Consider the following 25,362-nt stretch of genomic DNA (forward strand, 5'->3'; position numbering starts at 1 on the left):
CACCTCGAAAAGGTCTCTTCACTTCCATATCTACAGTGGTAGTCCCATGGCCACATTCCAGACATTCCATACCATATTATTTTAGTATTTTCATAGCCTTTATCACAACTGAAATGATTTGGATCTTTGTTTACACATTTACCTGCCAGAAAATAAGTTCCACTACAACAGAGACCCCTGTATATAATCCTAATCCTTAGTACTGTGCCTGGCACAGTTAACACTTACTAAATATTTGTTAAAATGACTTGAATGTTGAATGTACCATCAGTACTAAAAGCTTTTGCAATAAAAGCCTATTTAAAAAATTATTTTTAAGATCTAAAGATCTGTAAGATGTCTCAATTCCACAAAATTCCACCATCTTATTCCACAAAAATAATGAAATAGAGGCAACACAGAAAGATAAAGGACAAGAGAAGTATAGATACAAAAATTCAAGACTACATAAAAACACACAAAAATGTAGGCCATGAGAGGGCCTAGGGGTTTAAAAACTAAATCTGACTTCATTTCCCAGAAATCAAAGACAAATAGGAGGGGTTGCCTGGGCTGGCTCAGCTAATGGATCATGTGACTATTGGTCTCAAGGTCCTGAGGTCAAGCTCCACATTGGGCACATAGCTTACTTAAAAAAAAAAAAAAAAAAAAAAAAAAAAATTCCATGGTCTTTAGCTACAATACTAAATTCTATTTGTTAGACTAAAATAGAATACAGAACTCAAAATGCAGTGACTTTAACATGAATTTTCTTATTTTTTGCAATTATGCTATTTTATCCTTTTACAGGTTTTCATAGCTAAGCACCAACTCAAGGATAAAAGCAACAGTATTAGAAATAGAGTCAGGACAGAATAAGTTATCAGGTGACAGGTATGTATGCAACCACACAGTCTCAGATTTTGACATTCCTAAAAATCTTGCCAAGTATGCATTCCCTTCCCCCAAAACTGGTGTTTTTAAGTGAGAGAGAACAAGCACTTCTGACCAGAGTTTCCATAAAATTAAAAAATAAAAATAAAAATAAAAAATCAGGTTTACTGAAGGAAATATCTTTTTTTTTTTTTTTAAGATTTTATTTATTCATAGAGACACACACAGAGAGAGAGGGGCAGAGATACAGGCAGAGGGAGAAGCAGGCGCCAGGCAGAGGGAGAAGCAGGCGCCACACAGAGAGCCTGACGTGGGACTCGATCCTGGGTCTCCAGGATCACGCCCTGGGCTGCAGGCGGCGCTAAACCGCTGCGCCACCAGGGCTGCCCGGAAATATTTCTTCTTCATCATTCTTATACTCGTGTCTGGAATGATTTAGAACACAAAGAGGGCAGTTATGATTTAGTTCTGCAACCAAAAAAGGTCATAAAAACAGTCAAAACAACAAAAAATGAAGAGAATCAACAGACATCAAATACACTTTCACTGTGTTCAGTACAGGAAACACTCAGGATAAGTAATTAGTTGCCGACCTTAGAGTTGGTTGTTTCTGAGAAGTTGGCAAAACCATGGACTGGCAATGAAAACCACCCAAAAAAATTAAAGGGAGAAATAGGCTTTTTAATCTTTCTGGGTGAGGGACTCTGAGAATCTGATAAAAATACGGATCCTCTCCCCAGAAGAATGTGCATAAAAATTTTGCAGAATTTTAAACTTAATTTTAGAAGACCTCCAACACACATATTAGAAAGGCATTTCTTCCCAGCACTGAAAAATCTGCTGTGAGTTTGGAAAGAACCACACCTTCAATAGTTTGGAAAGAACTACACCTGAGATCTACTGAGGCAGTTCTGGGAAATCAAGACTATACTTATTTTTTCAGCCATCAGATCATTCAAAACTTAGTATCATTTTAATCAAGGGAAAAAATAATATCACCACCATTAAGGATAGTATCTTCAAAGTGCTATGTAATCGCCTGGTTCTTTCTCAAATCACTGTGGTGCTTAAGGGCTTTCTGTATCAAAAAGCAAAATAACAGGTTATCCTTTTTATGTCCAATCTCAAAAAACTAAGGAGAGATGACAAAGATTCTGGGGAAAACAGAATTAATATTTAGTTTTCATTTAGAAGAATAAAATAAACTTCACATTTATAAAAAAGATTGCATTTTAAAATTTTGGTATATAAATATAGCATTATGCTATCTCAAACTGTGGTTGGCAAAGCTGTAATTGGAGCAAGATTACTCTACCAACACTTAAACAGATGTCTTTTGTGCATCCTAGAGCAGAAAAAGCTAGAAGCTACATAAGAAAAAACACTGAATACAAGATTCCATAATAATGCAAATATTTTTCTTGAAAATGCAACAACCATAAAGTATAGATACCAACTATGAAGAAATTTGTGAACTATGAGTTCACAAATAACTTTTCCCCTCAGAGCCAATAAACCTGGGCATTATACATACAAGTTCACAGTTCTAAGAACCAAAGGCAAATCTGGTCCATGACCTCATAAAGCTGACAATCTTTGACAATCTGGCAGGAGGGACAGGCAACAAGCAAATACAATCAAGCAGAGAAGGGAACCTATCAGATACTAAAGGACACCTAACATTTCTCTGAAGAATAATTTATATTAAGCATTAAAATATACTGACCTTACATATTTGATTCAGTGAATTTTGACAATTTTATACAATACCATCAACCGTTAACTATCACCCAAAACTATCACCCAGAAAGTTCCCATGTGAATCTTTCCAGTCACTTCTCCCTCCCAAACACTGAGTTCTTTCATAATAGATTTATTTTGTTCTTAGATTTCATACAGAGCATAGGGGCGTGTGGGTGGCTCAGTCAATTGAGTGGCCAACTTTTTAGTTTCAGTTCACATCATGGTCTCAGAGTTATGAGATCCAGCCCCAGGTCAGAGACTCTGTGCTCAGCGGGGAGCCTGCTTGAGATTCTCTCCCTCTCCCTCACTCTACCCCCTGCCCATGCTCACGCACGCTTAAATAAACAAATCTTAAAATAAAGTTAATAAATATAGATCACAGATGCTACTCTAGAAGTGTCTGGGTTTTTTTCACCCAACATAATGTTTTTGAGATTTAATCATGTAGCAGCAGTTTGTTCCTTTTATTGCTGAGTAGTATTCCATTTCATAAATACTACAATTAATTCTGTCTTCTTTAAGGACATGTGTTTTTCTTCAGATAAATATTTAGCAATTCCAATCACGTATATTTAAAAATATTAAATGCTTCTCCAAAGTTGTATCAATACTTCTACCAGTAATGTATACTCCATATCAAAGTGTGGGTGTTTTGTTTTGTTTTTGTTTTTAATGGGCCCACCTGCACTGTGCTAGGTGAGAAACAGAATTGACCTGAACTCACAAAGCTCCCTCATGGAACTTAACTGACATCTAACTTATATCTGGATGGATTACAGAGCAAACCGGCTGGAAAGAAGTGTTTTAGAAAGAAGAAAGAGCATGTGCAAGGGCTAAAAAATACACCTAAGTTATTTTCGTAATACTAACAGGAAATAAAGCTAGACCAAGTTTTGTGATGTAAGATTATGCTAAAAAATTATAAAACAACCCAGGAAGAATAAGTTTTTAAAAGATCAATTAAGTTCTAAAGAGATACTATGGTTTATTAGATGCTCTCATGGCATCATAAGTCTTCCCAGTATTTGTTATTCTTAATGGTTTCAAGATGATCTCTCCCTCAGACTAGAATCATGTCTATCTGGGCTCACACCATTGTATCCACAACGCCTGTCAAATAGCTAACATTCAGAGATGTGAAAGGTTTATCAAGGGTATTTGTATTAATTTTCTATTGCTATATAACAAGTTACAACAAAATCAATAGCTAAGAACAACACATATTACCTCATGGCTTCATGGGTCAAGTCTTGGCACAGCTTAACTGGATTCCCTGCTTAGGGTCTCAAGGTGAAATCAAGGAGTTAACAGGGTTGGGTTCTCATCTAGAGAAGACTCATTCACGGAATGAACTGACTTCCAAGCTCACTTAGGTTTGCTGGCAGAATTCATTTTCTTGAGGCTATAGGACCAAGGGCCCTGGTTTCTAATTGGCTGTTCGTTAGAGCCTCTTAAAAGGCTGCTTGCAGTGCCTCGTGCACGGACTTCCCCAACAAGGCTGCTGCTGACTTCATAAGTCAGCAAGGAGTCTCTGGTACAAGTCTACTAGCAACACAGTCTTACATAACAAAACAATCATGGAAGCTACATTCCAATCACCTTAGACTTTATCCATTACTACTTTTCAAAGGATTTCATCAACAGGCTACTTTGAAAATAATACATTCTGTGAAAAGCTTCACACAGTCCATCATAATTTTGAGTTTGTTTGCAAAGTGTAGTATAAGCTTTACAAAATTGACCAAGTTAACATGTATTCACCTAGTAAATGAGAAGGCAACTAGTTCCACCAACAGAAATGACCAATTATGCATAACAATGTAAATGTAAGAGAATCAAGAAATAAAGGATAGAATTCCACAGAGAAAAAAATAAAAATAGAAGTAAAAAGCAAAGTATTAGAACACCAATGATTATATTGAAGATTAAAGGTTTTCTGTTCCTTCTCCTTTACCCTGTCACGCCAAGCATGTTACAAGGTACCAGTTCAACCTAAATCCCACTAGAGGAAAGACTTCATAAATACCCTAAATTCAGCACTAATAGGAATAGAGAACAACCAAGGTAAAGGAAAAGTACAAAGCAGCTAAGGCCACCAGCTCAAACCGGCATTTCAATCTACCATTTATTATTCCTGCCATCTAGTGGCAGGAACCAAAACAAAAGCACGCCAGACTGACACAAACACCAGTTTACTAGAACTACTAAAACTAACATCTAAACCCAGTCCTACCATATCTACACATGACCACCATCTCGGTAAGATATTAAACAAGCAGCCCATTTTATTACTTAAACTACAGAAACTTATGTGAGGATATATCCAAGCCTAATAACAGATTCATTGGTGTTTAACAAACAGCAAACAAAATTTCAAATGATACAGAATAGTCTTTTTTTAAAAATTTATTTATTTATTTATTCGAGAGGGTGGGGGAGGCAGAGACACAGGCAGAGGGAAGAGCAGGCTCCATGCAGGGAGCCCGATGCGGGACCTGATCCTAGAGCTCCGGAATCATGCCCTGAGCCAAAGGCAGATGCTCAACCACTGAACCATGGAGGCGTCCCCCCTTCCTTTTTTTTTACTGTTTTACTTTTACTAGGTCAATTCTGAAGTTTGTAAAGACCCATAAATATACAGATTGACCACTGCCACTCCACCAAATCACCACTACTCATTTAATACACAAGCAGTTGCAACTGGGTCTTAAGACTACTCTCACTAACTTCTCTGCTCTTAAAACTGATGGATGAGTCATAATGATTCAAGATCTTCCCTAAACAGAGTTCAGGCTGTATTTATCAGATATACAAACTATTTTTCAACTTGAGTAACACATGGCAAAAAAACCGGTTGTTCAAAAGCTGAAACTGTCGTGCAAAGTTTTTTTGAACTTCTCTATACCTTCTCACTTAAGATGAGATTCACTACAAATCAAAAAGGTATCAGAATTCATAAGAACAAACAGCAAGACTGCTTCCAAACACATTAATTGGAAACAAGATCCATGTTACAGTCCTGTCTTCTAACTTCTGCCTTAACTGACCATGAACTATCAGTTATCCTAAGTATTCATTTGAAAAAGGAGGGTCTGTTCTGCTTTATAAAGCGCACTTAATAAACTAATTGGAAAAAAAGGAAAGGACAATGACAAGTTGGCACCAAAAAATTGTATCAAAATAACAGGCTGATAAAAGTACTTTAATGCCATTCAAAAAAAAAAAACAAAAAAAACTCTAGCATCACATAGAAAATAGTGGATTTGGGGGTACCTGGGTGGCTCGGTCAGTTGAACATTAGACTCTTGATTTTGGCTCAGGTCATGATCTCAGTGTCCTGAGATCGATTAAGCCCCACACTGGGCTTTGCACTCAGTTAGCAGTGTCTGCTGGAGATTTTTTTTTTTCTCCTCACTGCCACTCCATCCACTGGTGCGCTCCACCCACTGATGCACGTGCTCTCTCATGCTCTCTCTCTCTAAAATAAATAAATCTTTAAAAATAATCAAATAGTGAATCTGACAAATTGAAACTATCCAATGACAGTTTTTGCTCAGTTAAATCCAATATACACTGAAATCTAAAAAACCGGGGCAAAAGGCAAAGAGTTGCACACACTTGTATATACTTTCTTTCTCTCCGCATAGCACACACATATATGTGTGTAATACATATTTAGGTCAGACATACACATTCATTTATTATAGAAAAAAAGACCTCCAACAAACATAATATATATAAACATGTCATATTTACACTTATCTTTTGTTATTAAATATCTACTTATTGATATTATGTAATTATTACATATTATACAATATAAATAAGATTTCCAAATAAGCATTAAAAATATAACTATGTATTATATTACACATATTTAAGTCAGGACATATATTCATATTCTACAGAAATAAGATTTCCAACTAACAAGCATCAAATATGCATTCCATGGAATATTAATTTTCTAAAAAATCCTACATAAATTCTTAAATATGGTAAACACTAGATTAAATAAAATTAACACTGTATTCAAGAATGTCTCAGCCTTTAACATGCTAACATGTATTATAAGTAAGTGGATGGGATAAGCAGTTTTTCCAAATTTAAAGTATCAGAGGTTATTTTGTTTTGAACTACAATTCCTGGGATATTCTGCAGAAAACATTTTGGCAAGCACTCTAACAAATGACTTCTGTATTTTCTTCTAGGTATGAAGTTCATTCTATAGTCCAGAGAAACCAAAAGAGATCCCATTTACCTAGTTTTTAATCAGAAACTTTTCAAACAAAGTATCAGCAAACATAACTCAAGAAGGGGCTAAGAAAGAATAAGCAGAGAGTTTTCTCCTCCTGTTTGAAATGGGTTGAAAGAGACTGAAAATACTGAGCTACATGAAAACTTTAGTATCCTTCCCATATCTAATGTAATTTGACTCATTTCTGTAAAATAACAAAATGTATTAAACTCCTGAGATTAGACCTATTTGGGGTACACCCTATTTTAACATGTGTTTATTCTGAGAATTACAAATGTTGCAAATGCATTTACTGAATTTAAAATTTTTTTTTTATTTATTTATGATCGTCACACACACAGAGAGAGAGAGAGAGAGAGAGAGAGAGAGAGAGGCAGAGACATAGGCAGAGGGAAAAGCAGGCTCCATGCACCGGGAGCCCGACGTGGGATTCGATCCCGGGTCTCCAGGATCGCGCCCTGGGCCAAGGGCAGATGCCAAACCGCTGCGCCACCCAGGGATCCCAACATTTACTGAATTTTAAATGGACTTAACTTCTGCTCCCCCGCCCTTTTTTACAAATGGGTTACACTATGTTCAACCTGGTAGAATCTGGCATTTTACGTTCTTTGCCAAATTACTGCACTTGACGCTTACATTTCATCATGGTAGCATTATATCAATACTATAGCAAATACCTTATACTTCACTTTATTTCTTGAGAAAGGTAACTAATTCTAATGCATGACACTGAAAGTGGAAGAATCTAGGGCAGGAAAGAATAAAAATGAGTAAAAGGCTTGGTCATAAAACGGCTGGTATCTCTGGCGGAAAATGTTTCTGAGTCAAAGTCTAAAGATGCTCTGTATTCCATTACATGTCAAAGAATTCCTCCAATAAGCAGAAGTATTATAGACTTTCATTTCTGCCTTTGAATCTTAGATCCAAGAAATCTGAAGGTACATGAAAATAAGTCATGCTCCCTGAAGCACTGCTTTTACACTGGAAAGCTGCACTAGAGAATCTGTCTGCAACATACAGAATTGTAATGATGGGAAACTACTCTTACACAGAACAATCGTCCTAATTTAAGAGCTGGGATGTATCTACAAGTTCATTTCTGTGTATTTTGTATTTGTTTAAGCATGACAGAAAGTTGTCTCATTTAAAGTCTTGCATTGTGGAATTCAGAATTGCTCTGTAGTACTTTCACTTTTAAAATAACTCACTGCATTCAATGCCTAAAACTGTGTTTTTTAAATATCTGGATACTGGTTGTAAATCTCTGGCTTTTATAATTTCGAAAAATTATTCTCACCACAACACTTGAGAAACTTAATTCCTATTGATAAAGTCTGGAGGTGGGATCAGTCAAGAAAATCTCAAATATCTGCCAATTCCTTACCACTGCCTTCTGAAAACTCCAGCATACCCTCAAAGTGGGAAAATAGTTCTAATAGCAGAACTAGTCTGGCTATCAAAAACATAAGTTTTGAAATGTGTTGGCAGATAGTGACTGAGCCAACCGAACAATTTAGTGGGAAAAAAAACACTAAAGTATGGGTACAGGTGAGACAGTTAAGACCAGAGAAAACTTGGAGATGTACTGGTTCTAATTCTGTCACTCTGGGCAAGTCACTTAGCACTTTACCCAGAATACAACAGACCATAAGCAAATAAAAAACACTTGTAAATTTTTCCAAACCTCAGTCCTTTGGAAGTGGAGGGGTGTAATAAGTAGACTGATGGAAGCATCATGCTATTTCATAATTGTGCACATTTACACATGCTATTTTTTTAAAGATTTTTTATTTATTTATTAGAAACACAGAGAACGAGAGCGAGAGAGAGAGAGAGCGCGCGCCAGAGACACAGGCAGTGGGAGAAGCAGGCTCCATGCATGCAGCCCGATGTGGGACTCGATCCGGGGTCTCCAGGATCAGGCCGTGGGCTGAAGGCGGCGCTAAACTGCTAAGCCACGAGGGCTGCCCGCACATGCTATTTTTAATACCAAAAGTATTACCAGAGGCTTCTGACTTCACATAGTATTCTCTCAACACACTAAACAGTACTACTTTTCTTGTCTATAAAATGGGGGTAATAAAATATCTACCTATCTTATAGTGCTTAAGAATAAGCCACAAAATTTGCAACGAATTGGGACGCCTGGTGGCTCAGCGGTTGAGCATCTGCCTTCAGCTCAGGGCGTGAGATCCTGGAGTCCCTGTGTGGAGCCTGCTCCTCCCTCAGCCTGTGTGTCTCCGCACCTCTCTCTCTGTCTCTCTGTCTCTCATGTATAAATAAATAAAATCTTTTTTAAAAATTGCAACAAATTTAACCCAGACTTAATATCCCTCCCCTCAAAATACAAAATAATCAAGTTAAAAAACTGACCAAAGACACAAGTATAAAACATAAAAACACAAAGTTGGGATCCCTGGGTGGCTCAGCAGTTTAGTGCCTGCCTTTGGCTCAGGGCATGATCCTGAAGTCCTGGGATCCAGTCCCACATCAGGCTCCCTGCATGGGGCCTGCTTCTCCCTCTGCCTGTGTCTCTGCCTCTCTCTTTCTGTGTGTCTCTCATGAATAAATAAATGAAATCTTTAAAAAAATGATAAATGCACTATGGTAACCAGTCTCCAAAACTGGTCCTAAATAATTCTGTCCCTACCAGTATGACTGATAAGCCTGTGTCTATTTTGAATAAAATATAGAGGAAGTGACACTGATCATTCCACGCCTATCCCTCAGTTGGACAAGCAGCTCTCTTGTTTTTGGAATGCTCTTTCTTAGAAACCAGATGCTGCGATGCCTGGGTGGCTCAGTGGTTGAGCACCTGCCTTATTTAGGCCGGGGGAGTGATCATAGGGTCCAGAATCGAGTCCTACATCGAGCTCCCTGTGAGGATCCTGCTTCTCCATCCGCCTATGTCTCTGCCTCTCTCTGTCTCTCATGAATAAATAAATAAAATCTTAAAAAAAAAAAAAAAAGAAAATCCAGCTGCCATGCTGTGAGGCAGCCTAAGCAGTCACATGAAGGAACTAAGAACCACAGCTGAGCTCCCATCAAGACTCCAGATGACTCCAATCTTAAGCTGCACAGCATCCTAGCACTTCCAGCCCCAGCTGACTGCAGCCTGTTGACACTCCAGATTACTGTAATCATCCCAGCACCATAGCTGACATCATGAAGCATAAAAAATTCCTACTACACCCACAGAATTATGAAACAATGCAATACTTTTTGTCACCAAGTTTTGGGGTGCTATATATTTTTGTGAATTTAAACAAAAATTATCACAAAATTCCCAGGTATCTACTCTAGCAACCATCCACACATATACATTAGAAAATAGTTTTTAGTGTTCACAGTAGCATTATTTATAAAAGCAAAAAATAGGAACCTCAAATATTCATCAACCAGGAAATGTATAAATACAAATCAAAGAAAATTATATATAGAATAATACTATTTTTAGAGCGCCAAACAAAGCAAAACAGCAATACACTGTCCAGACAGACACACACACACACATATATATATAATTTTTTTTTTTTTTAAATAATGATGAAGGAGATTCGGGCCTCTGAGAGGGCACCAAAAAAAAAAAAAAAAAAAAGACAAAGGAGATGTTAAAAACTGTAATAACGGTTTGTTAGTGCTGAGACAAAAATGAGGAGGACAGGCTAAAGAAAAAATATGGATAGATGTGAAATTGGTAATGCCCTAGTTCTGTAGTTGGGTAGGGGTTTCACATAGATGTTTATCATTACGTTCATAATTACATATGCAGCATATACATTTTATATGTAATATACTTTCTCAGTAGTTTGATTTATAAAGATTTACATCTTTTTATTATGTTGCAATTCATATCCAACAATTCTAACATGTACTTACTACAATCTTTTTAAAGGTCTAGAATTATTTTTACTTCAAAAGGAAAATTTTTTGTTTTAAATGCTGTTTATATTATACCTTATTTAAATGCGGTAAATTTTAAACAACCAAAATAAAGTGTACTGAATAAAAAGAAAATATCCCCCTTTCTAAGTGAGCCACTCATTTTAACAACCTTCAAAAAATATTTAAAAATATTTTAGTTGCAGGGTGCCTGGGTGGCTCAGTCCATTAAGCATTGGACTCTTGGTTTTGGGTGGCATGATCTCATGGGTCATGGGTTGGAGTCCTGCATAGTTTGTAGCTCTGTGCCAGCTGTGGAGTTGGCTTGGGGATTCTCTCCCTCTGCCTTTCCCCCTGCATGTGTGCATTGTCTATCAAATTAATAAATATATCTTGGGGGAAAAAAAAGCTTTTAAGTTGCTTCTCAAGCTAATTTTTCTATTTTTGAATGAATAACTGGCTTTTATATTTAAGATTAGATTTATCTCATTTCTCACATATTGTTTCATTATCCTGTTCCTTCTAATGCCAGAAAGCTGCTTATTAGCCTATTAAAATAAAGTTTTCTTTAGCTATGGTGTAGAGTAAAAATGATTTTAAAATTAAGCTTCCATGAATCTTTTTTTTTTTTTCAGTTAAGAACATATGCAATATTTTGTCAGTATGTTCAACAAATCCTGTTCACTCTAACAGACTTAAAGGCACAATGATGGATAACAGTTTTAAGAAGTACACAAAAACATCCGGTGAGATCATTACAACATATCAGTTTTAGGATTCACGGGAATGTTACTACTATTACACGGAATAGTATAAAGAGCTGACCAGTCATTTTGTTAGAGTTTGATCCATAGTTAAAAAAATAATAATAATAAAAGGTAAAGGCTTGGGCACCAAGCTGGCTCAGCTGGAGAAGCAGAGGACTCTTGATCTCAGAGTCATGTGTTCCAGCCCCACACAGGGTACAGAGATGTTTTAAATAAACCGAGAAAAGAAAAAAAGGTAAAGACTTTATATTTTGGCTTATTTAACTCTCAGGATCTACAATATTCAATGATCCTCCCAGTAATTAGACACAACAAAGCTATTTCTATTGCAGGCACTTTGGAGACAAGCAATTCATTCCATCCCTAATGAGTATTTTTGTTTAGTACCCTTTAACCTCTTGTGGTAAGTTTAAATGAAATCAGTCAGAGCTGTGATGGCTTCCTAAGGTGTTAATTTCCATATTAATTACCAGTACAGGTATCCCCAGCTTTTTGAAAGTTCCTCTACCGCCACTTTGCCTTCAACTTTACCACACCAATCTACATGAGTACCTACTCTCGGTAAGAATTTTCACTTTTATGGAAAATGGTAAAAAGGAAAAACAGTGTTCAGTGTTTATTTTGCAGCATGCCATTAAGGAGGCAGCCTGCATCCTAAGTAGCAAGAATGGCACCATCAATGAGCTCCATCCCTTGGGAACAACACTCAGCATCAAGCCACCATAGCTTTGAACTTCATCTGTGAGCAACTGTCTATCTCTCATTTTGTGCATCCTTTAAGCCTATGCCTCTTGTGCATCAGAAAAATGTGGGGTTGTTTTTTGGGTCTGGGAACCCCCCCCCCAAAATTTTCCACATAGATTTATGGTTGCTTTATGCATTTTTGGCTCATAAAAGATTTCATTGGAATGCTGTACTTTTGGGTGGGGGATGTTATAATCAGAGCTAAATAAATCAAGAGCCAAGAAACTAAATGGATCATTAATCCAACCCCACCCAAACTCATCATTTGTATGAATTTAATGCCTACATACCCAATGATCATTTGTATTCTCACTACTCCTCCACATCAAGATATATTTCTCAGGACGCCTGGATGGCTCAGCGGTTAAGCGTCTGCCTTCGGCTCAGGGAGTGGTCCCCCAGGTCCCGGGATTCCAGGATGGAGTCCCACATCGGGCTTCCTGCATGGGGCCCGCTTCTCCCTCTCTGCCTATGTCTCTGCCTCTCTATGTGTGTGTCTCTCATGAATAAAAAAATAAAATCTTTAAAAAAAAAAAGATATATTTCTCAACAAGCTCAAACAAAATGCCATCTTGTAAACTTTACTTTTATTGCTGACATGTCTTTTCTCAACTCAAAAGTTAAAAGCATTAACTGGTCGCTCTTTTCTTATTCCATATTCCTTAACAGTGAGTTAAAACTTGAGACACTTATCTGCATTGGAAAAAATACTCATTGAACTAAAATCTCCCTCCCCTAAAGTTCTCCTAAGATATTCAGCCAGCCAGCCATTTCCCAATTGCTGATGGCAATCACTCACGCTCACAAATTATTTTTCCATTAGCATTATCACCTCCTTTCTGCATCATCAACTTTCTCTATAAGATTAAAACAACACCTTTATTGAGGGTGAGATTATGACATTCATTTTGAGGTTCATCAAAAATTCCAAGGAGGGAGTGGTGAGTTTCCCTACCAACAATTCTCCAACACCTTTGTCCTACAAATCATCTTAATTCTGACATTAAGATAGTGTTAGATCCCAAAAGGCTCAGTGCTACAAGACTGATATCCCTAGCACCCCCAAATCCCACTTTACATACCAATCACAAGTCCAAGTTGTCACCAGTGCTTCTAACCAACGAGCTATAGACCAAAAGTTCCAGTGACTCCCTCCTTAGGTTCAACTACTCTGGTAGAGCTGTTCACAGAACTAAGAGAAAATATTTAACTTACTAGATTACCTATTTATTATAAAAGGATAGAACTCAGGAACAGCCAGACAAAAGAGATTCATAGGACAAGATCTGTGGGAAGCGGCATAAGGCTACCACGCCCTTTCTGAGTACACTACCCTCTCCAAATCTCATATTTACAAATGTGGAAATTCTCCAAACTGTCTTTTGGGGTTTTTATGAAGACTCCATTATATTGGTATGACTGATTAAATTATATTGGCCACTGGTGATTCAATCTCCAGCCCTTCCCCCCCTATCCAGGGATCAAGGGGTAAGGACTCTTAGTTCCAACTCTCCTAATCACATAGTAGGTAGGTTTCACTGGCAACCAACCAGTCACCATCCTTAGGTGACCTAAGAGCTTTCCAAAGTCACTGCATTAATAACATAACAAAAGATACCATTTTTCCACTCTCATCACTTCGAAAATTACAAAGGTTTCAGGGGCTCTGTGCCAGAAATGAAGATGAAGACCAAATATGTATTTCTTACTATGAATCACAGTATCACTACACATGATTATACTGATATTACAATCAAATCCAAGGTTTATCAAGGTATTACACAATAGAGACTGCCTGGGTTATTACTATCAAATGTGGTTATCTTTAAGGATAAGAATCCATGTTAACATAAATTGAACACCCACTATGTTCCTAATACAGTGTAGGATATTCTAGGATGATTAGAAATGATGTTCTTACCCTAAAGGATCTTACCTCTCTGTGGTAAATTACTAATAATATTATTCATTAGAGAGGAAAATAAGAACCTTATCACCATAACAATATTTTACCACTTTAGGCAAAGAACAAATAACAACTTAAATCTCCTTCAGTGTTTTTACATTGTACAGATGTTAAAATTTTCAAAATGGCTCTCACCCAGTTGGTTAAATGAACAGCCCTGAACAAAATTTAACCAAAGAAAGTTTGTTCTATATTGATCAATAAAATATGTATCCATACCTCTCACACAAGGCAAATTAAACTATATTAGATTGTTATTGCTGAAAGAAGTATGCCTGACATGTTTCCTAACAGTTAACACATTTCAAAAAATTATCCCTACTTCTCTGGGGAATTCAAACAAGACAAATACTAGAGGTGTTAAAGAAGCTTAAATCATTAGGGTTGGACCATTATCCAAAAACAGCCTAAATCAAAGTCATTCATATTTCTCTCTGGCATTTATTATTACAAGGGATATAGGTGAGAAGGGATAATAAGCATGTGTATACTTTCCTTATGATACTGGGTTTAAATTTTAAGTTTGAATTCTGTAGAAATACTAGCTGACTAAATTGGGAGTTTGAAGAAAGGCAGTCCTAGATTTAAATTCTTCAAAAATGCATTACCTATGGTAAACAAGCCTTTGTTTACAGAAGAGATCAACTGTTACCTATTCATGTAGTATGGATTACTTACTAATGGACAGCAGATAAATACCAAATTTTATGAAAATCATTCCAATAAACAGACATGCATTAGAGAACATTCATGTTTACTATTTCACTTAAGAACTGCTTTCTAATTAAAAGAAAAGCTTACAGGCTAAAATGCATTTCCAATATCCTTTATCATTTGCTACCATATAGAGCCAAATTTCCACACTCACTAAAACAGATTTCAAGTTCCTAGATAAAGAATCATGACCTTCTCTTTACTATTCCTTTTTTTAACTGAAGACTTCCGTTATGAAGGTTCATACAATGCTGTATTAGTTTCAGGTGTACAACGTAGTGATTCAACAATTGTATATATTACTCAATGCCTGACCTTTACTATTCTTTGAATAAAACTTTTTATCCCCTGAGAACAGTTTCTGAAAGGATCCTACTATCAAACCTCCCCTATTCTCCCTGAAGACCAAGACAGTTACTAAATCAATAAAGGAAATAAAGATATGGGAAAGAAAAATAAGGTAGCCATGGAAGACTGGAAGAAGAATACAAGAGTAATCCTTTACAAAGATACCAACATATTGAACAACCCATTCTTGGAGTTCTCAATTCCTTTCAGCTCAGATCCCTTTTCAAGATTCTTTCCTTCTTTCTTTCAAGAACTACTCCCTACTTTATATAAAATTCAATATATAAACCTTAAAGTAAACAATAGTTGGCAAAAGCCATAGTTTAAAAAGCAATACTTTTGCATTTATCTGATTATCATTTGTCTCTTCAAAGACAGCGATGTCTCCTCTTTTACCCTCTCTTTCTTGTAGTCTCAGTGTTAGTTAAAAGACTGAATCTCTCTGGCCACTTAGTACTTTTTGAAAAGTTGTCAAGGTTATCTGGAGACAAGGTTGACTCCAGCTCAAAAGATCAATCTTGAGATAATTTTTGATCTCAAGTGAAGAGAAGGATGCTTTCCCTTTCCTACAGGTATTTTCTGCTGCAAAAGAGCAGGCAACCTCCTCAGGGGAGTAAGAAGCCTGGTTAATCAAATTATTGCTAAATCTTATTGCCCCATATTCTCCACAACCCTTTGATCAACGAAGATGGATCTTAAATACAATGTGGAGCAAAAAAAAAAAAAAAAAACGACACAAAGGCTGTAAGTGCATTTATCTCAAGTTTTAAATAGGCAAAACTAAATTATATTATTTAGGAATGCACACAAAACTGTACCATCTATGAAGAAAAGTATGTAATTACTATATAAGGGAGAAGCGAAGGCAAGCACACATCAAGGCTTCTGAGGTGGTGGCAAATATTTTCTACTGCTTGATCTGGGTGATGATCACAGGAGTGTTTATCTTATAATTAGCCATTACATTGTACATTAGGTTTATATACTTTTCAGAATGTGTTACATTTCACCATAAAAGAAAAAAATTTTTTAAAGACTGAAACCAAACACTTTCTCACCAAAAGCCTTTGCAGAACATTTTTCTCATGCTTATGTAAACATTTAAGACATTTTCAAAGAGTATCTCAAAAACTTCAAGAGTGCTGCCTTCCAATAATTCTGCGCTCCATTATTGTTCCTGTGGATTATACAAGTAGTAAGATGGTTTAATAATTTACCTTAATAATAAAACCTACTTAAATAGAATTTATTCTACTTTAAGGAGTTACTGGTATTTTAAGAATAGGCATGAAACCACTAAGAAAGTAGATCTTAAAAGTTCTCATCACAAGAAAAAAAATTTTTTGTGACTTTTATAAGGTGACAAATTTTAACATCTTACTATCACTTCAAAATGTATACAAATACTGAGAGTCATTATGCCATACACTTGAAATTAATATAATGTTATGTCACTTATACTTCAATTAAAAAAAAAAAAAAAAGGCATGAAATAAACATGGCGGTCACAAGGGAGTTTTGCGGTCACAAGGGAGTTCTCCTTGATTCTTTTCACCAATGCCACTCCACACATTTGGCCAGCAATAAACAATTATTTGAGCTGTGCATATATGAGAACTTTAGAAATTAATTATGAATTACTACAGTTTAAGATAGTACAGAACATAGCATATGCTACAATATTATCTATCCATGGATATCTATGTATGGAGAGAAAGACCCAATTTAAGTTTAAAAACCAAATTCAACTGAAGTCATGCGTAGAAAGATTGCTAGATATCACTGAAGGAAAGAACACTGCCCTGTGAAGAAAAATCTTTACGGGAGAATAGCTGATAAACCTGTAAGGCATAAAAAAGTAGCTAAAAGAAAACCTCAAAAGAAACATTATCAATTTAGTTATCAACTAATCATTTTTACTTTATTAATATAAACATTATTTTTCTTTATGTCTTTATAATTTTTCTCTTTAGATAGGAATGAAGAAAAAAAGTAAAAAAACATTTGAAAACTTAAAGCATGGAAACCATTAAACCCAATGAAATTACAGATAACTGAAGCACACAATCTTTCTATATCACTATTTATAAAAAAAAAAAAAAAAAAAGTCAAACTTCACATAAAAACGATTTCATAGCTAAACTTGAACTGCCAACATTTCCAATATTGTCAATTTAAAGTGAGTGGTAGAAACTAACTTCCCTTCATCTTCTCAAGTAACAATTTTCAAACAACTTCTCACAAAACTCCCTCTAATACAAACAAAGGTGCAAAGAAAATAGAAAAGTATCTAACCAAACTACAACCTTAAAAAAAGTACTTCACTCCTTTGGTGTTCAGCTACTTTGAAGCCCTGAAAACAAACCAAGCCAACATATACTCTGGAAGTCCTGTAGGCTATAGAAATCTGGGCCTATGCTGAACTTCCACCCCATAATTCTATTAACTGGAATGGTTTAATATTTCCAAACTTCTTATAGTGAACTTTTTACAGACCAAATAAATCTGAATAAAAATAATATTCACTTGGATTCATTCATCTTTTCTTCTCATTCAGCTATTCCCCCTTAAAAGCTCCATCTCTGAAAACTCCCTAGTCATTCAGGTTTAAAAACTTGAAGTCATCATCAACTCTTCTCTCTTCTCTGCATCAAAACAAATTAGCCATCATCCAACTAGTAAGCTTAGTTAGCTAGGCATGGATTGTGCCCAAGCACTTTGATAGGCCAATATGTTAAGACTTAAATCAGGGCCGCTGATTAAAAAACATAAATTAAATGCAGGACACTTTCATTTAAGCCTGCCTTGAAGGCAGAGGATGCAGTAAAAAGGACATAGACTTTGGAGACAAGCAGACCTGTGTTATTCAATTCTTAGGGGAATACTTTAGTATCTTTTATCTACAGAAATAAAAGATGTTACCTTATCTCAATTCTAGGATCTAAAATCAAGTTGTTTAGAATGTATATTAAAGTTATCCTGCAACACTAAGTTCCACAGAACAGAAAAAATGTTCACAGATGATATAGTCAATTTAATAACTGCAGCAGTCACAATTCCATAGAAAAGTATATTTCTAAAAATAGCATAAACTTGACCAACACAAAGGCATTCACCAACTTATGTACAGGCTATATTCCAAAGTATGTTTAGATGCCTTTCATTTGAAACTCTGAAGAGTTTCTTTTTACAAAGAAATAAAATTTCAGTCTACACATGCCAGTTTATCAATATTTACCTAAAAATGAAAGCCTCTGGCAATTGCTTCTATCTCTTCCAACCCTTACCTCCACCTAACACTTTTTTTTAAATCCCATGGTATTGTATTGACACCTTCTATATCAATTTCTATATCCCTGGAAATTATTCATGTCATAAGTAGGTCCAGTGAGGATACAGAAACTTCCTCAGAAAAGAGTAAGTGATTTACAAACAAAAAATATCTACCAGAATCAGTAAAGGAGTGAAGATGGGGTAGCAGGTTAACCATTTACATTTTTTTTCCCTTTCAACATTATTAATTTGGCCCATGCATGTATTTGTGGGTCCTGTATTATTTGAAAATGCTTTCACTTTTTCCTATCTTATTGTAGGGACTAAAAGAAGTCACTTTTGCATTATCATCTGGACAAAACATGGCAAAAAAAAAAAAAAAAGCATAAATATGACTCAGAGTAAGCAACAGGCTGACCAGTAAGAGGCTTCTAATAACCCAAAAAGAATTTACGTGCTCCACAATAAATTAAGTCTAATAAAACCAACATCATACCATTCTAACAACTTAAAGAGTTTCTTCTGAGACATCAGATTTGGCAAAGTCAAGTCATTTAACAGACATGCATTAACTTATGATGTACTCAGGTAAGTAAGTTATTAAGCAAAATCTAGAAAGATTAAATCTTGATTCTAACCTGCAGTCCAATTGAGGATGATACAGAAACAGTATTTATACTCATTATGTTCAAGTAATCTAGAAAACAAATGTTGTCCAGAAATAAGAGATCCTCTTAATCATGGAGTTGGAGAACAAAGAGAACACTCTTCATATTACAGTGAACGATGTACTATCAGTGTCTACAAGCAGAATTTAAAAGCAGTATTAGAAAGATATGACAGCAAATAAAGTAAAACATGAACTACAGAATCTAGGTGCTGAGAAGGGTTCACTATAAAATTCTTTCAACTTTTCTGTATGCTCGAAAATTTTTAGAATTTAACAATTTAGCAATATACTAATCTGCTGAATTGTGGGATGCTTTATACTTTGGGTTAACAGTAGTATGGTCCCTAAGAGCATTAGGTTTTCAAAGTAAGTAAAAATATGATTGTCACTCTAGAATATTAATCTTGCCAATATTTCTGAGAGCACATATGCACTGACAAATACTAAGATATTAAAATGAAGATAACTTTTAACATTTTCTCATATCCCAAAATACTCATAGCCTACAGGGAGCATAAAAATCAGAAATAGATTAAGTATAGATAGGCTATTAAGTTCCCCCATATTCGTTAACAACGAGGTCAGAGCCCATAAGGAGCTTCTAATGCTTGGTCTACAACCAGTGTTATCTTTAGGCAAACTACTCCCGGCAGTAAGAGGTCTGCAGTCTTACTCAAGTTAAGCTCTCAAAATATGAAAATCCCGAACAAAAAGGAAAAGTTCCAAACTCTTTGCTGTCAGATCCTAACATCCCAGGACCTACTGCTACATGTCTTATGAAACCTATGATTACTACCTATAAGAACCACCACACCAAATGGGAGCAGGTCTGATCCTATTATCCAATGTAGCCGCTCAAGACACTCCCTGAACCTCCACCCTAAGTGTTCTTGTAACTTACAATGATCTTAAGCTCAAGGCTAGAAAAATTGTAAATTACAATGAATCCAGTGACTGTATACCTGTTCTGAACTGCAGGTGGACTGCTGTTGCTAATGATGCCACAGTCCAAGTAACTTTTTAAGATTTGAGATGTTTTTTTCTAGAGCTGGTTTTGTTACCCCTTTTGTCTTCTTCAGAACTGAGGTCAATAGCCTCTTTTTTTTCATCTGCAAAGTGAAGAAAAACATGGAGACCTCAAAGTGTAGGAACTAGTTGTCAGCTCACTAACAGCTTATGTTCCATAGGTTTATCAATCCTTTGAAAACATGTTTGCACTAATTAATCTATTTATATCATAGTTTCTTCGAAAAACTATATTCTAAGCTTCAATTCTAAACTGCAGCTTTCTGCCCTGCAAAAAGACGTCTGCCGCCCTTTTACAGCTAACAGCAGCCAAAACTCAGAGAGGCTCAGAGAATCCTCTCTCAAGGGCTCTAAGGAGAACCCACTGCAACTTGTGCAGGCAGGGAAAAGGCAGCTCTCCCTACATAGGGAGCTATGGGCAAAGCTACCACAATTGAACAAGATCACAGTATTTGGTTAATATAATGTAAAAGTACTAATAGTCACAACAAAAGTAAGTAGAAATTACATTTTGCTCCAGATAAAAAGAAGATAAAATTAGGCACTGTTAAACTAGTTGCTCAACCAAATGTTTGGCAAGTACAGACAACATATTCTCAAACTGCTTCCTCATGTCTGATAAACTCAACTGATAAGGGGGGGGGGGGATTACTAAAGTGGTGAGGAGATCATACCACAAATGTTGCTAAGTTCTAAAAAAAAGGGGGGGGGTAATGTACTTTAAAATTCAGTAAATATATAATATCCAATGTTATATATCACCCCTTATAAAACTGTAAGATTTATAAAATAAATGGAGTGACAAATTTAAAAAACAAGTATAACTTTGTGACAATGAGTCACCTCTGGCAGCTAACTAGAGTCTTACGCAATTTGAGAACTACTGTAAATTACAGAAATAACTCACAATCAAACTGAAAAAGTAAACTTTTCACTAAAAAAGACTTCAGAAATGAAGCCAGTAACAGAGATATGAAAAAAGGGAAGAGAAGGCCAGAATAAATTGGTTTGTTGATATAAAATGTGAAAGAAATGTTTAAATATTATTGAAAGTTCATGTCATTGCTGTATGTTAAAATAGTAATCTGAGAGACTCCAAAGGTAGTGTAACACTAGAGTATTAGGATTAAAGATCAAACTGTCGGTACTCCTAGTAGCTTTGAAGAAAAATTGCTTTAAAAATCCAAAGTAATAACGATAGGCAATCTAACCCTTTTCAAAATTTTTCAAAAGGAATGGATTATAAGAATGAGATACCTAACTACTTGAGATCTTCAAAAGACATGAAAAAAACAAAAGGGAGCAAACAAGGGATTTTTTTTTTTTGTCTGAAAACTAATTTTCTCATTAAGTCAACCCAAATTATACCTAGACATTAAATTTATAATGGCATGTCTCTGTTCACAGTAAGGGATAGGGACAATTCCTTTATTGTAAAAAAGACTGTTTAATACTAACGACAATTATCTAATATTAATAAACAGGAGCATTTAACCAAGAATATAATAAAATGTAAATATCAAAACTACCAGTAAGCAGAAGACCTAAATTAAGTAGATCTTTAAGAACGAACAGGTGCATATACACCTTTAAATTAGTGTATATGAATAAAGTTCAAATTTCATACCTTTAAAGGACAGTATTTCTGAAATGTGTTTCTATACATGAAAACATAGAAGTGAAAGAAATTTTCACATGGATTAAAAAAAGGTTATGCTCTCCAAGCATATTCTTGAAACTTGCAAAAGATCGACTTTTATAATTCTCTGCCATACTTTAAAAAAAATAGAAAGGAATACTATCTGTGAAGCAACCTGATTAAGACTTCATAATTACAATCCTCAATTTCAATAGTAATTTTTGGCTGACTTGATGCAGATTTCTAATCTTCCTTCAAAATAAGGGAAAAGAAAAATCACCTTATATCATTCAGTTGTGAATTTTTCTGCAATCTTTAATTTCAGCCTCAAAGTTCTTAATAAACAATATCCGGCCTTTACAAAAAAGATATTCACTGCAGAAATAACTATTCACAATTTTTGTTACCCTTCATGTTGGGTCACCATGCACTTCTGCTGCTGTAATCTAAAACTTTCTCTTTTTACACTGTTCAGTAAAATATTAGCAGTTTTCATTTTCCGGTTCCAATTTCATTTTTATCTAATTTGCTTAAGTGTTTCAAACCTAGACTCAGAACACTGTATCTCGTTCCTAAGGCTTCATAGTATTTTCTTCTATGATTTCAAACAACATAAAAGTCTCTTTTTTTAAGTGTTAGAAAAAAATTAAAACCTCTTCAAGGATAATGTCCCAGTGATCAACTGTTGACCTAAACCGAATTCTCCATGAGTGGGCCTCTGTTGTATTCAATAGATGATGCATTACCAATTTCTCTATCTATAATAGAACTTCTTTCTATCTGGTATCTTAATACATAGGTAATTCACTTTCCCCAATATTTATAATCCATATATTAATGGCTCAAGAAGATTCTCTCTGTATTCAAATGAAAAAACAGATATTCTAAAGTTTAGTTAAATCTACTTGTAAGGATATATGATTAACTCAAGGCTGACAAGGGGGTCAACACGAATCAAGTTAGTTCAAAAGGCATAGGCTCAGGTATAAAACAAAAACAAACAAAACCCAAACAGGCTGGCAAAGCTGGAGAAAAATTTAAAGCCATCTTCCCATCTATACAGCTCACAGACCAGTGCAATGCCTAAATTAGCTAGTGCTCTTTATAGGTTAGTTTCCTAACACATTCAGGTCATTCCGGCTGTTCTGTGCAACTTCTCGATTATAACCTAAGGCTCCCCATCACTGTAGCAGTTTGTTCTCTTATCCACAAACCTTCCTGCAGAGACCAATAAAGGAACGAATGCCATGCTTTCGGATGTCGTGCCTAACACACCTAGGGTGACAGTGGGGCTACCAGAGTGATGTTCTTGCTCTCAAAAGCAACACGACATAATTGTGGAACAGTGAGGCGCTTACTGAGTGCACTTAGGGGCCTTGGAAAAAAGCCACTCCTGAAAATACCTAATGTTAAATAAATAAGAGTCCCTACCTTTCAGATCACTTTCGGGGATATTATTTCCCTTCCGACACCACCGCGCTCGCTCTCTTTTCCCCCTCTTGTGTAGGAGAGCAAAAAAGGAGGCACCGTAAAGGCGTAACACTGCGAGGCTGAGCAGACGGGCTCCGGCACATCTGGAGTCACCTCCAGCCGCCACAGGGCAACCCCTGGGCGATCCCATCTCCAGCAGCAGAAACGCGCCGGTAAAAAGGAGAGAACGCGAGAGGCGCGGGCGGGGAGGCGGGGAGTCCGCCCCGAGTCGGCCGAGGGAGACCCGCGGGCTGCCGGCGCGGCCGCTCCGGACTCAGCCGGCCAAGACCGCGGCGACGGACTCGGCTCGCCGTCCCGGGGGGCCTCTCGGGGGACCCCGACGCCCCGCGTCCGGCCGCGCGGGGGAAACTTCGGCCCCGGGCGGGGGGCGCGCCGGGAGCCCCGGGCCCCTGGCGGCGGCGCGGGCCGCGTCCCGGACGAGCCCGGCGGGCAGAGGCGCGGGTCCCGGGGCGCCGCGGGCCGCGGGCGGGGGGGGGGGGGGGGGGGGGGAGCGCAGGGGAGGGGAGGGGAGGGGCGGCGGGCACTCACCACGGGTCGAACTCGTGAATGATGCTTTCGAAGCGGATGACCGCGAAGAGGCGCGAGCTGAAGCCGGCCAGCCAGGCCAGGAAGAGGATGGTGAAGGAGAGCAGCGACTGCCAGCCGGCCGGCTGCGACAGCCCCCCGGACAGCCCCGCGGGGGCCGGCTTCGGCGGCGCCACGCCGCCCGCCGCCTTGTGCGCGCACTGGGCCCCGGGCCCGTGGTGGCCGTGCCGGCTGTTCCCCAGGGCCATGAGGCCGCTCCACGGGGACGAGTTGAGGGACGACTTGTGCTTGCTCTCCGGGGCCGAGGGCTCCGCCATGTTGTGCCCCGGCGGCGGGTCTCGCTCCTCGCCGCCGCCGCCGCCGCCGCCGCCGCCGCCTGGTGCGAGGGGTGCTGGGCGGGGACCCGGAGGAGGAGGAGGAGGAGGAAGAAAAAGGAGGAGGAGGGAAGAGCGCCGCGCGCTCCCGCCCTCAGCGCCGCGAGGCCGGGGGACAGGGGGTGGAGGCGGCGGCGGGGAGTCTCCGCCTCAGCAGCGGCCGCGACCGCCGCGCTCTCAACTCGGATGGCCCTTGCGCCCCACTAGCCATCCGTGTCCCCCGTGCAGCTGCGGCAGCGGCGAAAGCCGACGGGACGAGGGCGCCAGAGAAGAAGCAGCAGACGGAGGCGGCACCACAGCGCCGAGCAGCAATGACATTCCCCCTCACACCCGCCGCCCGCCCCGCGGAGAGGAGCAGGAGGAGGGGCCCCCCGGAGTCCGGGCGGAGCTGGGCCACCTCTGGCTCCGCCCCCGACCCAACAGGAACTGGCCCTTCCGCCTGTCACAATGCGACAGGTCCGTTAGGGGGCGGGCCCAGCGCCGCGGCGCCAGCCAATGGGGGCGCGAGCTGGGGCGGGGCTTCGCCCAACCGCTCTCCCCGCCCCCCGCCCCTCCCGCCTCGCGCCCGTGCGCCCGGAGCGGCGGTGCTGCGCGGCTACGGCTTCATTGTCAGTTGAAAGACGCGGTTTCGCGCGCCCGTGGTGTCGGCTAGGAAGGGTGCTAGGCGGCTCCGCTCGCTGCATGAAGCTGAGCCGGGACGCGGGGTCGGAGGGTGGTCGGCAACAGCGGAGGCAGCCCCGTCAGAGTCGGCTTAAGGGAGGCGAGCGGCGCCGCGCCGACCAACCGGGCGCTCGCGGGCTCGCGGCGGTCGTGACTTTTAACCCGCTTTGCGCGGAGCGCCCACCACGTGACCGAGCGCGCAGGCGCGTTGCGCTCGTCCTGCGCGCGTGGGGCTGGCCGGCGGGGCTCGGCCGGCGGGGCGCCCAGCGCAGCCTGCGCAGCCTGCACGAGCCGCCGCCGCCGCCGCCGCCGCCGCCGCCGCCCGGGCCCGCCCTGCCCGCTTCCCCGGTGTCCTGCTTCCGAGGTTGCGAGCGGAGGCAACTCTGCCGGCGCTGAAAGCTGTCCGGAGCCA

At 38.8% G+C, this 25,362-nt stretch overlaps 1 protein-coding gene across 1 annotated transcript in view; it reads right to left on the reverse strand.

Annotated features, from left to right (window-relative positions):
- Window positions 1-24,651, reverse strand: part of STT3B (STT3 oligosaccharyltransferase complex catalytic subunit B) — a 107,117-nt gene extending 82,466 nt beyond the window's left edge. Inside the window, exon 1 of the mRNA XM_041734005.1 lies at window positions 23,920-24,651. Coding sequence (XP_041589939.1) covers window positions 23,920-24,233 — 314 coding nt within the window. The 5' untranslated portion in view covers window positions 24,234-24,651. The remainder of the gene's footprint in view (window positions 1-23,919) is intronic.
- Window positions 24,652-25,362: the final 711 nt, after the last annotated feature.

Source organism: Vulpes lagopus, chromosome 19 (genome assembly GCF_018345385.1).
Source record: "Vulpes lagopus strain Blue_001 chromosome 19, ASM1834538v1, whole genome shotgun sequence".
NCBI classification, from domain to species: domain Eukaryota; kingdom Metazoa; phylum Chordata; class Mammalia; order Carnivora; family Canidae; genus Vulpes; species Vulpes lagopus.